Here is a 10,000-nt window from a genome sequence, read left to right on the forward strand (position 1 = left end):
AAAATTAAAAAAAAAAGAAAGAATATTTATTTGCCCAGCCCCTCTCCCCTCAGCCTCAGACTGGTTCCCTCTTGTTCTTGTTGCTAGGAATAATTGTTTGCAAATGGCTTCATGCAATCCTTCTTACGTAGCCTGTATAATATCCCCCTGCATTGCTTTGAATATTCATAACTTTCTTTTTTTATGCATAACTTTCTATGTGACACACATTCCTTTTGTAAGGCCTGCAAGTTCCAAGTGGTCTCCAAATACTCCATGAATTGACAGACCCATGGATGGCTGGAAAAGGTCTAAACAAGTGTTAAAGGGCAAACAGAGCAATTTCCATGTTGGTCGTCTCTTCCAGAAAATGACAGTGGAGAGTCCATTAGTTAGCATTAATTCCATTCTATTCATCAGAAGCCTGACACCTGAGAGAAGTCACCTGGAACTCTTCAGCACAGAACCTGGGGACTCTGATAAATTCCACTCTAACATATTTATTCATGCCTCAGTCTCTGTGGTCCCTGTCTGGCACTGTCACAGAGCTGGCCTCCCAGAAGCCTGTTGTCCTTTGATGTGTTGTCAAAGCCTTCCCTGGCCCAGACTATTATCAGTTGAGAACTGCAGGACAGCTCTGCCTGGGGGAGGAGCAGGGTAGCACAAACCCAGGATCTCCCTCGAATCTGTGGGGATAGGGCTCTTCAAACCCAGTGATGGGCTCAGGGAACCTGCCCACTGGCTACCTTGCCTGTGCCTCTTTGTCTGTCATGTCCTGTCAGGTGATGATGGCTTTCTCAAGTCTTGCCTTCTCTCTGTCTGTTTTAGAATCACATTCCCTGAGATTTCTCAGTGAAGCTGAGCAGTGGTCAGCCTTGTTTAACATTGTTCTGATTTATGAAGTTGGACAGTGTTCCAGTAGGGTTTATTTAAAGGATCAGTAGACCATACTGCCATGCCTATGCCTCGGTGTGGATCTGAAATTGTACTCAATTGATTCAGATTCACCAGCCACACCATCCTTAGCATTTGCCCTGCAGTCTCAGCTCACAGCCAGCAGTGTCCTGAGCACTGAGCACCAGTCCCCAAACAGGAAGTCCCTGGAGATTCGTTAATGCACCCATGAGCATATTTAGACATGGGAAAATCTGGTAAAGTTGTATATAAAATTTGAAGTGTGGCTCCGTATTGTTTCTAGGGAATGGGTTTATTGCTTTAACTAGATGCTCTGGGAACTCCACGGCTCACTCACAGAACAACTTTGGCTCTAAGGCAATTTTTTTTTTTTTCTTAAAGGGATTTCCTGCCTTCTGGCTAATTCTTTGCTTTGTTTGGTCAAGGTTGAGAGTGGATGCTGTCATTTTGGGGGAATCTTGTATTCCCAAAGGCACATCTTTCTCTATTTCTTTTTGTATATTGTGGCTGAGTTAATGGGGTTTAGACAAACTGGAGTTGAGTGCAGGTGACCCAGTCTGACCCCCCTGGTTCTGAATTGCTCTTTCCAAACTTAGCTGACAGAGAACACTTAGGGGTTAATTTCCGCTGCACAGAATCCAGCGGAGGTGGGTTATAGTAGTACATTATCAAAAGCTCGTGCTGGAAAGCCCACCCAAAGAGAGTCATTGTTCAATCACCTGCTTTGACATGGGCCCGCTGGCCTTGCCACTAACAGACATTTCTTTTTCTCCTGTTCTTTATTTCTCCTAACTATAAAAACCAAACCAAACCAAAGCAAAAAACAAAAACGAAATCCAAAACCCAAACCAAAAACCAAAAACCAGACCAGAGTTGTTAGGCCAGGTGTGGACCCACACTCTTTTTTTTTTGTTTTTTTGTTTTTTGTTTTTTCGAGACAGGGTTTCTCTGTATAGCCCTGGCTGTCCTGAAACTCACTTTGTAGACCAGGCTGGCCTTGAACTCAGAAATCCGCCTGCCTCTGCCTCCTGAGTGCTCCCACACTCCTTTAACGACAACCCTTGGGAGGTGGAGAGAGATCTGTGTGAGTTCTGTGAGGCCAACCAGAGCTATACAGTGAAACTGTCTCAAACCACAATGGGACAAAACAAAACAAACAAATCTCAAAAGGAAAAGGGGGAAAGACTGAGTAGGATCGACACCTAAGAGTGACTTTTATTGAGTTTGTCTTAGTGGTTCCTAATTCGTGTGGTTTTCTTTTTCCCTCTGCCTCTCTCCTTACAGGGCATTTTCTGGAAGAATTAAGCTGACACAGGTATGCCTGAGAGACTGCAGGGAGCGTGTGTGTGTGTGTGTGTGTGTGTGTGTGCAGGTGGCACACTCCTGTGTGTAGGAGAATAACTCTGGGCCCTAAAACCCTTTCATTAATTTGATCTCATTTCCACAAATCTTTTGAGCCTGTCTGAACACATGATTTAAACAAGCAAACAAACACAAAGATCTTTATTATTATATTATTTTTTCTTTCCTTTCCTCCCTCTCTCCATCCTTCACTCCTTCCCTAGCCCAATTACCTTCATTTGAGTTCATTCTGGTCTTTTTTCTCTCTCATAAAAACCTTTGATACTATTGTTGTACCTATATATAAATTTATATTGCATGCTTTAACATTGTTTTATAAACATTTTTTGTTACATAACCCTGGCTGATCTGTAAATTATTATATAGCCCAGGCTAGCCCTGGACTCACAGAGATCTGCTTGCCTCTGCCTCCCAAGTGCTGCAGTTAGGCTCCTATCCCACACTGAGCCCTATTTTCCATGTTTTAAACATAGGGTCATAATTACCAATTTAAAGGCTATACCTTTTCCAGTTCATTCATAACTAACTGCTAACTAGCCCACTGATATTATAATAAATTTCACTTTTTCTTTTGAATTTACTTAAATACTATAGCTACAGAATACTTTTAAAAAAAAGATTCATTTATTATTATATCTAAGTACACTGTAGCTGTCTTCAGACACCCCAGAAGAGGGTCTCAGATCTCATTATGGATGGTTGTGAGCCACCCTGTGGTTGCTAGGATTTGAACTCAGGACCTTCAGAAGAGCAGTCAGTGCTCTTAACTGCTGAGCCATCTCTCCAGCCTGCTACAGAATACTGAAGGCATCTCCTTTGCTTTTTGTGCTTTGTTTATTTTCTTAGGGGTAACTATTGGGAAGTAAGGGTTGTTACTGTTATCTTTACTCAGTGTGGGGTGCTACAAGCTTACCCCATGTCTCCGGTACTTAGCTTCTCTGTGTTGGCTAGCTTTTTGAAGACTATGTAGCCTGGCTCAAGCAGAAAGTTCCAGTTAGTTCCTGACTTGTAGTTTGATCTGAATGTAAAAGATCCCCGAGGAGGCGGAGCCACGAACATCCCCTGCAGTAGGAAGCCATAGTACGTAGATACAGGCAGGTCCAGGCAGGCTTGGGCAGAATCTTGGCTCTGCCCATAATGACCTGTGCAACTTCTAGCTACTTAGTACGAATGTTCACTTCAGTTTATCTACAAAATAGATCTTTAAGAATATCTCATCTTTGTATATTATTGTGTTTTAGTTCATTTAAAATTGAGCTTTTCATATTTTTTTTTCCTTATCTACTTGGGGCTGGGCAATGATTTCATACTCAAGTGGTGATCTCTTTATTTTTTTAGTTGAAAGTCTATCTTTTATCTGACCATACTCAAGACAGGCACCTCTCCACGGTGAGGTTTGCCTCTCCCCACACTCTGTGTAGTGTTTTATTATCAGAGAAATTCATTCATTCATTCAGAGTGTGTGTGGTCTTAGCAATGGCGCCTAGGGCGTTGAGCTTGCTGGGCTGGGGCTCTACTACGGAGCCACACCTCCAGCTCTGGAGATTGCTTAAATGATACTCCGACATGGAATCAGGTTCATAAGTACAATATCCATGTAGCCCTCTGGCAGCCCTGAATATTATTTACATATTTGAATGTTTAACAAACAGACTAAGGTTGGATAGCTGGTTAGTGCCAGAGCCCAGATGTGAGTGACCTAGGCTGCTTCCATCTTTTGCACAGACTTTCATCTCTAGATTAAAAAAAAAAAAATACAGAATCTTTGTGATCCTGAGGTTCAAATCAAGCACCTGGAACATGTTAGGCATGTGCCTTACCAGGGAGCTGTATCCCAGCCCTTCAGAAGATGTCTTTCTTCCCATCACACTCAGGAAGATAGATGTGTTGCAGAGGGCCTTCTCTGTATCTTCTCATTTGAAATGATAACAGCTCATATGGTATACAGGTGCTGAGTGATGGCGGCTTCCATGTATTGTCTGTGGACTATAGAGGTATGTGTTGAGAACAGTGAAAAAAGATGTGACGGGGCAGGGGTGGGGCAGAAGGCTTTTGATGACTGCTTGGTTTGGAGTGCATGATCCTGTGTTTGTGTCTTCTTGCTGCCAGGATTTGGGGATTCTACAGGAACACCCACAGAGGAGGGACTAACCACAGACATTACTTATGTCTATGAATGGACCAAGGCAAGAAGTGGTAGAACTCCTGTGTGTCTGTGGGGCCATTCTCTGGGATCAGCGTAAGTGCAAGCTGAAGCCGTGTCCTTTGGTGGGTCCTTGGAGGGGTTATGTCTTTAAAGTCACAGCAAACAGTGGAAGGGAAGACAAACAGGGACACCTCCATTCTTTGGTCTTTCACTTCAGAAACAGTAAGAGCCTACCCTGTCAGGATGCCTGCCTGTAAGACACTCTCTCCACAAGTCCCTTAAACATCCTGTGTAATTATGACACTGACTTCAACTCTGGAATAATTCGTGAGAGCATTAGAGAATAAGACCCTTACATTAGGGCCAATTCTGGGCAAAACTGGGTGTCTGGATTTTTCTAGGCAGATAGTCCAGAGCTTTTCCATCACTTGCTGCCTCTGGGTTGTTGAGGCCACAGTGTTTGAGTGACTGCCATGTTTCACATGCATGCTTGTCATTTTTCTTTACAGAGTTGCAACAAATGCTGCGAGAGTCCTAGAGGCAAAAGGTAATGGAAGATTCCTAAACAGAAGAGTTTTTGTCTTGAGGTAGAAAAATATAAAGCCAGGAGGTTCTATGAAATGTGTGTATATGTGTACACACTGACACAGACCCCAACATGTCCCAGTTCTAAAGGATTTTTTTTTAGCAGTGTAAGTGCAGCTATTATAGGCTGTGAAATTAAGAATGAATACTAAGAAAAGAGCTAACATGACGTCCCCGGGGTCTGGCAGTGTACACCTGTGATCCCATTGCTCAGGGGCTGAGGCAGGAAGAGCTTGAGTTTGAAGTAGCCTGAACTACATAGCAAGTCTTAGTCTCAAAGAGTCCTCTTTCTAAAAATGATGTTTTATTTAAATGATAGGACAGGAAAATACTATATTCTCAAATGATAATCATAGTCACACTGCCCTCTGCAGCCTGTTTTCCATAATATTCTTGGTGTTTGTCAAAGAGTTCTGCGTGTATCATGAATCTAGAGTCTGAAAGTGTAGCTTACTTTCTTGCTTTCTAACTGGTTTTATGAATTTAGAAATCTCTGGGAAGAGATGTGAATAGGGCTAGAACATTTGCTTAAAGATTAAAAAAAAATTAGGGTTTACTCCACGTATTGAAGTGTTGGATTAAAAAATGTATCCAAATGCTGGTATGAAAATTTTAAAAAGCTCATAACCAATTGCAGTTTTGTCTGGCAGTTGCTTACAGATCTTTACTGCGAAATATGTGAGCTTTCACTGAGAAACGTGTATCCTCTATCTATCTATCTATCTATCTATCTATCTATCTATCTATCTACATCAGTCTATATATGTCAGTCAGTCAGTCAGTCAGTCAGTCAGTCAGTCTGCTTGTTGATCTCTTTTGTCCAAGGACAACAATCCTGTGTGCTTATGCTGATACTCAGAGTTCACATGCTTGCTCTAACGCCCCCAGTGCAACTGCCCACAGACTGGTGTCTAATTCTGTGTCTTGCTCTCTTCCCTCTAGCCACACCTGACTTCTGGCAGCTGAGTAAACTGCCTAAGTTGTTGTTGTTGTTGTTTCTCAAATCGCAGTAAAAATAGCCTTGGACTTCAGGTTTTTTGTTTGTTTGTTCTGTTTCTTGAGATAGGGTTTCTCTGTGTAGCTCTGGCTATCTTCAAACTCACTCTGTAGACCAAGCTGGCCTCAAACTGACAAAGATTCTGCCTCCTGAGTGCTGAGTCTAAAGGCATGTGCCATCAACACTTGACACTTTGTATTTTTTATTTGCAGTTGGGCATTGAACTCAGGGCCTCAGGCATGGCAAGCAAGTGTAAAATCACTGATTTATAACCTAGGTCTTTATAGACATAGTTATTTTTGATTACATAATAGCAATTACTTATGGAAAGTGAGAACTTGTGCTGATGTTGTCTTCTTCCAGGAATACTCTACGTTTCTCCTTCAAGGCATTTTGGGTGGGGATAAAATCACCATGAACCAATCAGAGATTATGTTGATTTGATGCTGCCCTCAGCCTTTATCAGCATTGCTTAATAGCTGATGGACTGTTTTTCCTAGAGTGAAGTCCTTTGAGGTCACAGCCAAAGCTCATAGAAATGTTCTGGAGTCTCCCTACCTTATTGTCATACCTTGAATAATTAGTAATTTTGTGTGTGTGTGTGTGTGTGTGTGTGTGTGTGTGCATATGTTGTGCACAGATGTGTCTGCATATGCATGTGTGTGCATGCATGGAACATGTACATATGTGTGTAAGTATGTATGCATGTGCACACATGTGTATGTATGTGTGTATCTGTATGTGTGCAAATGTGCCTGCGCACACATGTGTCTGCGTGTGCATGTTTGTGTATACACACATGTCTGCATGTGTGAAGATATGCATGTAAAGTCCAAATATTGATGATAAATATCCTTCTCAATTGCTCTCCTCCTTATCGTTAGAGCAGGGTCTCTCACTGAGCCTTCAGCTCACCTTTCAGCTAGAGTAGCTGCCAAGGCAGCTGTTGGTGTCCTCCTATCTCTGACTCCTCAGTGCTGGGAGGGAAACATGTGCCACCCTCCACACACCATTCCTTGTCTGGTTGCTGGGGATCTGGTCTTAGATCTTCATGCTTGTATGGGAACCACTGTACCAACCGAGCTATCTCCACGGCCCCCATGAATAGTCGTAGTTTTTGTTTTGTTTCTGTGAGAGTACCAATAATTCTCAGTTTTAATTTTGAATCCTGCCAATTAAAATGGAAGCATTTAGAGTGGTGGCTTTCAGCCTTCCTAATGGTGTGACCTTTAATACAGTTCCTTGTGTTGTGGTGACCTCCACCATAAAATGGTTTTGTTGCTGTAATTTGTTTCAAAACTGTAATTTTGCTAGTGTAATGAATTTTAATGTAAATTTCTGTGTTTTCCAATGGTCTAAAGGGTCATGACCCACAGGTGGAGAACCACTGATTTAGAGTTTCATCAGCTTGAGGGGAAAGGCAGTCTAAATTCTTTGAGCTTTTCTCACTTGGTACTGGCTCTAAAAATTCTCATAGATCAGCAGTCCTCAGGTACCTTCAAATACATACACACATATCACACACACATCTCTCTCTCTCTCTCTCTCTCTCTCTCTCTCTCTCACACACACAGATATCATATAGGTACACATATGCAAATACACATACAAACATGCATGCACATTCAATTACATCTATGCATCTATGCACATACATATGCATATAGTGCATATTCAATATACATACACACATATACATACCCTTCTGCCATATGCATTTTCTACTTGCTCTCTGAGCTTCGAGGAAAGAACCTAATCAGCCTCTTTCTCCATGGAACACTTTGCTTTCCTACAATCTCTGAGCCCGGGAAGTCTTGTAGTCTTAGTAGAAGGCAGTGGTTTTAACCATCGTGTACATAGAGATACTGAAGAAGGAGAGGGCTGGTTAAAAGTCATACTCTTGAGTTGGAGTATTGCCTCCGTATAACTTCAGTAAAGTACTTGTTATGCTCAATTTAGACATGAGTTCTATTCCCTGAACCTCTGTGAAAAAGCAAGGCATAGTGGTGTGATCATGGGATATTTATTTACTGATTTTTTGAGACAGGAGCTCATTATGTACACAAAACTGGACACCACTCCCAGAGATTGGTGCCTCTGCCTCCCATGACCTGGGATCAAATATCCATACCACCATGTCCACTGTAGTGGTGCACTTCTAATCTCATCACTGGGAAAGCAGAGGCAGGAGGGTTACTAGAGTTCACTGGTCCAACTTAGCCTCACCAGCAAGCTCCGGATCAATGAGAGACCCTGCCTCAGTAAACAAGGTGGATGGTTCCTGATGACCTACATCTGAAGTTGACCTCTGGCTTCTATATGCATGTGTCACATGTGCATGCATGCTTGCATATACATGTGCACCCACATGAACATGCACACGTGCACATGCATGCACACACACACATTCTTAGTCCCTACCCCAGGTACACTGTGGGGTTCAAGAGCTTGCATATTAAAACATTTCACAAATGGCTTTGATGTAGGCAGTTCATGTACAAGACCCTGAGGACTCCCCCCCCCCCTTATCTAGGGATGGTGGTGTTTTGGTGTTTGAAGAGGAGAGTTAACTCATTTGTTTTTTTGTTGTTTATGTTTTCTAGGATGTCCAGTTGATGCTATTATCTTAGAAGCTCCATTTACCAACATATGGGCAGCAACTATCAATTTTCCCTTGGTAAAGGTGAGTCTCTCATTCCTCCCACTCTGTGTCCTGGCTGTTTCTATACCCAGGCACTCATGGATAGGGCTCACGTCTTTAATGAGCTTCATATGTTTCTGAGTTGTTCTAGGCTTGGTCCGTTTACTACCAAAGGCACAAGCATCTCCTCTAACAGAGGAACCAATTAAGTGAAAGTTTTATACCCCCACAAATGAACTGTATATATTTTATTATATACATGTGTTGCTGAAGTGAACACACTGTTTATAATTTTAAAACTCATTGGATATAGCTTTACTATGGTAATTACTCATTTTAAATTGAAAAAATTTTTATACATGTTTCAGTTTTATGAATACCAGCCATAGCTCTTACATTATTTTATAATAAGGAAGATTCTAAAGGAAATGCTTTTACATAGTACTCCAGGTATAGACATCAGTCTTCTCAAGAAAGTGGAGCAAAGATGAGTCTAAAATATTTATTATGCCCATTCTCCTGTTATCATCATCATCATCATCATCATCATGATCATCGTTGTTAGCATTCTGGCTAAGCTCCGCCCTACAGTTACCTGGCAACAGCCAGGTATGCTCTGCCCTACAGTTACCTGGCAACAGCCAGGTATGCTCTGCCCTACAGTTACCTGGCAACAGCCAGGTATGCTCCGCCCTACAGTTACCTGGCAACAGCCAGGTATGCTCCGCCCTACAGTTACCTGGCAATAGCCAGGTATGCTCTGCCCCACAGTTACCTGACAACAGCCAGGTGTGCCTGACTCACAATAAAAGCGGCTGCTTGCTCCCTCCTTGCTGTCTTGCTCCTCTTTTGCTTTCTTGCTTCTTCTCTGCTTCCCTCCTCCCTCTCTCCATGTGCTCAAGAGTAGAGTACTCCTCTACTCCTCTACTCTCTCCCTCTCTGCCTTTCTCTGTCTCTACTACCCTCTTAACTCCCCTCCCCATGCCCTGAATAAACTCTATTCTATACTATACCGTCCTGTGGCTGGTCCCTCAGGGGAAAGGGATGCCTCGGCATGGGCCCACTGAGGCACCCTCTCCCCAATACCTCACCACATCTCCATAGAACATATTCCTCCTCTCTTTATCTTTTTATAAACACATCAATCACCATTATTAGGTTTTTTGAGGTAGGTTTCATTTCATAGCCCAGACTACACTTGAACTCACACTGTGTAGCATGGGCTGGCTTCCAATCAATGACAATCCTCTCGTCACAAGCTTCTCGATTTAAGTTTACACTTTTTGTCAGGCCTGACTCAATTGTTTATAGTCACATACACACAACGAATGTGAGCAAATGAAGCACATTCATGAATGAAGTGAAGCACAGGAGT

General features: G+C 42.5%; 1 protein-coding gene across 2 annotated transcripts in view; it reads left to right on the forward strand.

Moving 5' to 3' along the window:
• The window catches only part of Abhd12b (abhydrolase domain containing 12B), a 29,151-nt gene that overhangs the window by 10,089 nt on the left and 9,062 nt on the right, over window positions 1-10,000 (forward strand). For both annotated transcript variants that reach the window (XM_021179677.2, XM_021179678.2), the window contains 5 exons: window positions 2,179-2,209; window positions 4,205-4,250; window positions 4,366-4,495; window positions 4,912-4,949; window positions 8,588-8,667. In XM_021179677.2, the coding sequence (XP_021035336.1) occupies window positions 2,179-2,209; window positions 4,205-4,250; window positions 4,366-4,495; window positions 4,912-4,949; window positions 8,588-8,667 (325 nt within the window). The remainder of the gene's footprint in view (window positions 1-2,178; window positions 2,210-4,204; window positions 4,251-4,365; window positions 4,496-4,911; window positions 4,950-8,587; window positions 8,668-10,000) is intronic.

The sequence above is a fragment of the Mus caroli genome, chromosome 12 (assembly GCF_900094665.2).
Source record: "Mus caroli chromosome 12, CAROLI_EIJ_v1.1, whole genome shotgun sequence".
NCBI lineage: Eukaryota > Metazoa > Chordata > Mammalia > Rodentia > Muridae > Mus > Mus caroli.